The sequence below is a fragment of the Drosophila kikkawai genome, chromosome 3L, assembly GCF_030179895.1.
Source record: "Drosophila kikkawai strain 14028-0561.14 chromosome 3L, DkikHiC1v2, whole genome shotgun sequence".
NCBI classification, from domain to species: Eukaryota; Metazoa; Arthropoda; class Insecta; order Diptera; family Drosophilidae; genus Drosophila; species Drosophila kikkawai.
This window is the reverse complement of record NC_091730.1, coordinates 1,792,772-1,796,238: the sequence shown is the minus strand read 5'-3', so window position 1 is coordinate 1,796,238 and position 3,467 is coordinate 1,792,772. Positions and strand designations below refer to the sequence as shown.

Genomic DNA, 3,467 nt, shown 5'->3' with positions numbered 1-3,467 from the left:
TGCCTCATGTGTCACCCGGAGGCTGGCTGCAACGTGTTGCGCTAATTTTATATGCAAATTATGGCAAAAGCGCGACTTGTATGCTAATTTAACTCCTCTTGTTCGGCCATACAACCCCCCCCTCTCAGCCTGCCGCCCCTGGTTAGCACTCCTTTATTTTAATGATCCTTCTCGCACAGCCTGGCAAATATTTGGAGAATGCCAAGCGTCCGCTTCTCTTTTTATTTTCTTATTTTGTTTGCGTTTTTATCTGGCGCAAAAGTGTGAAATTTTGACGCAACGTCAAACCAATTTTTCGCTTCACTTTGCCGCGATATGTGGATCAGTCTGGGGCTGCAAATTGGGGATTGGAATGAGGGGAGACTGGAACTGGGAGAGACTGGGGAAACCGGGAAGCACTCCTTTCACCGCATCAGGGCCGTTAATGATTTTTGAATACATCATGCTGGGCCTCATTTTAACACACTCTGGCACAGGGGACTGCTTAATGCCTGGGATATTTCTTAACATTTTACACTTGGCAGCCTGTCAGGCTTTCTCAGATATGTTTGTGAGAATTTTTTTGGAATTTTTCTTGTAGGTCCTTTGGGCTGTGTCTTAATTAGTTAAGCCAGCGGAGAGGGACAGCCAACGGGGCGTATGATAAAGCTTAACAAATGAAGGCTCAATTAAATGAGACTTTTAAAATGCTACAAAAATATTTGAATTCTTTGTTATATTTTTATTTTAAAGCTAAAGCTGTGTTTTAAATTTAGACAGACTTTAGAAGCCATTAGAGTATATATAGCAGCACAATTAAACTGCAAAACTGGGTCACTTTAGAGTTATTTACCCTCCAGCCGCCACTTTGTGCAATCAGGCAATCTTGGTTGGTTTTTTTGTTGGGTTTTTTCGAACATATTGCGAGGGTAACGAAATAGAAACAATTTATGAAAATTTATAGAAAACGCCGGAGCGCAAATCAAGTGTTACTAAATTGTGAATAATGACTCCATCGTGGCTAAAAAAAATCAAAGAATTACAAAAAGCGAACCGCTCGACGGCTGACCAATTTCTGAGCGCTACAAAAGACCAATACAAAGTCTAACGAATCTAATCAAAAGATAAACTCACGCGCATCGAGGAGGAAACCCTCCTCTAACGAGTATTTTAAAGTTTCAATCAAAAATTCGATACACTTTGCATGCGCGAAGAGGGGATTTTCGGGATGACGGAGCTCGTGCAGCTAATAAGCTGCGGCTTACAGAAATGCGGCAATAATCATCATTTATTTTCGGCTTCTCCCTGCTTTTTTTTTCTTTATTTTCTGGCTGCGGCCGCAAACATGAAATTATGATTTTTATTGAAGAATTCGCACAGCGGGCGGTGTAATTAATCAGCGCTCGATGGAATCGAGCGACGGCAGCGTGAAACGGGCGAGGTCGAGTGTCAGCAGAGGCGGCAACAAGCCCCCCCGTATTCCCTCTTTCCCACTTCCCCCCCTCCAAGACAGTGGCTGGCCGCCGCACAGGGGTCAGCTTGAGGCCGCCACGTTGCGTATGAGTAATTTCTGGTTGGTGCCGCCACAGCAACCCGCTGCGAAAGTGAGCTTAACGGTAGTTTCCACCGGCTAACAATTCCATTGCGTTCAACGCTGTTTGATTTAAATTGTTCCTATTGTTGGCCAACTGCCGCCGCTTTTTTGGGCCACACAGAAAATACAAAAGAAAAGCGGTCTCCAAAGGGGGTTTTAAGATGGGGAAAGACAGGGTTTGTGATTACCAGAAGCTTGTTTTTATATATATGTACGTTATTGAGGTCACAAAATATTCTACAAATAATAATATTTTAAGACTTAAGTGGCAACCTTACTAAATTCCATGGGGATGGCAGCCTTAAAAGTTGAAGTCTTAATGACATTTCTTGTCAGTGTCATTCACAGAAATTTTCTTCTGAATGACGCATGCGAAAAACTAAAGAAAAAGTGAATAAAAGCAGCAAGTTTCAATTGTAAACTTCTCATAAACAATCAGGAAGGTGAGTCCTTAAGATTTTTTAGTTCTTTAACCCTTCTTCCATGGAAATGTACCTCATTTTTCCATTCAGAAAAAAACTCTCTCTTAGTAGAAATGGTTTTGAGGAGGGCTTTCAAAAGGAATTCAAATTAAATTATATAAACCTGACGGTAAGATTCTGTAATTACTGTTGTATGTATTATATGTAGATATTTTTAAATATTTTTCCTAGATAATCATGACTGACCGGCGCAGTCAGAGACTGCAGAAAAAACGCGAAGCGGCTGCTGCAGTTACAGCTTCACCAGGGAGCGTTCCTACTCCTCAAGCTGGAAGCGATACTTCAGGTTCTGCAGGAAGCATTACTGGGGCTCAACCTGGGAGCGTGACTGTAGCTTCTCCGGAGAGCGTGACTGTAGCTTCCCCGAAGAGCGTTGCGACCTATCAACTCCGGAGCGTTGTTAATCCCCGAGAGGCTACTGCTCCTCCATCCGCTGGAAGGTCCCGTGCCAAAGGAGAATTCACCAACCAACGTAAAAAACTTAAGCCGGTCACTAGACCCACGCGTCCCAGGGGAAGACCGCCAGGACGTATAGAAAAGCTGCCGGTTTTTGGGCCAAGGCGTCCACGAGGAAGACCGCCAGGCAGTATAGAAAAGCTGCCAGTCTTTGGGCCAAGGCGTCCACGCGGACGCCCCAAGATATTGCCACCACCGCCACCCAAGGCTGCGTTCAAGCGCACTCTGGAGGTCATGAAATCCCTTGTGCAGTTGGTGATCTTCGTACCCCTAGCAAGGAAATTATTCTCAACAGTAAAACATTATATAGTATAATATTAAAATAATATTAAAATAATATTAAAATAATATTAAAATAACATTAAAATAATATTAAAATACCATTAAAGATCTTGTTCCATGATTTCCTTCTCCTTAAAGCACACCCTTTGACTTCCGCTGGACACAAGTTGCTTAAAATGTGTCCCAAACTTGGCTCAATCAGTGCGGAACAGCTTTTGAGCCCGCTTGTTAGTCAGAGCCACTTAAGCCAAACCTAAATTACGCCAAAATCGATTGCAATTGCGTTGATTATCGCTGTCCAAGCTGGCCGTTGCCGAATTTATCGCCCGCAAATGCATTTCACGCGAAATTTATGTAGTTTACTCCACCGCTCCAGCTTCCTTCCTCCAAAAAAAAGCCAAAAAAATACAAAAAAGAAACCTAAATACAACGTACACATATTGGATTTGGAAGCTGGATCAAAGCGTTGGCTATTTGGCCACCGGTTTTAAGCAACGCAGCCGGACTCTGGCCCCGCTTATCGTGGCAATTACAAACCGAGATTTATATGGGCCGAGGGGTTGGCCAAAAGGTTGGGCCAAAAATGGGGAGGGGAGGGGAGGGGAACACCCCGCCGAACACCCGCACGGAGTTCAAACGAACGCAGCCGTCAGCCGGCCGAGAGTTAATCGCCA

At 43.9% G+C, this 3,467-nt stretch overlaps 1 protein-coding gene across 1 annotated transcript; it reads left to right on the top strand.

The window, feature by feature from the left end:
• The first annotated feature begins 1,912 nt into the window (after positions 1 to 1,912).
• On the top strand, positions 1,913 to 2,853 carry LOC108079017 (uncharacterized). The gene is made up of 3 exons (XM_017173195.3): positions 1,913 to 2,016; positions 2,086 to 2,164; positions 2,227 to 2,853. The coding sequence occupies exon 3, from the start codon at positions 2,233 to 2,235 to the stop codon at positions 2,824 to 2,826; it is 594 nt and encodes a 197-aa protein (XP_017028684.2). The 5' UTR covers positions 1,913 to 2,016; positions 2,086 to 2,164; positions 2,227 to 2,232; the 3' UTR covers positions 2,827 to 2,853.
• The last annotated feature ends 614 nt before the right edge of the window (positions 2,854 to 3,467 follow it).

Bases quoted from the DNA above. Each gene is read 5' to 3' on its own strand.
- LOC108079017 (XM_017173195.3), top strand. From the start codon at position 2,233: ATGACTGACCGGCGCAGTCAGAGACTGCAGAAAAAACGCGAAGCGGCT.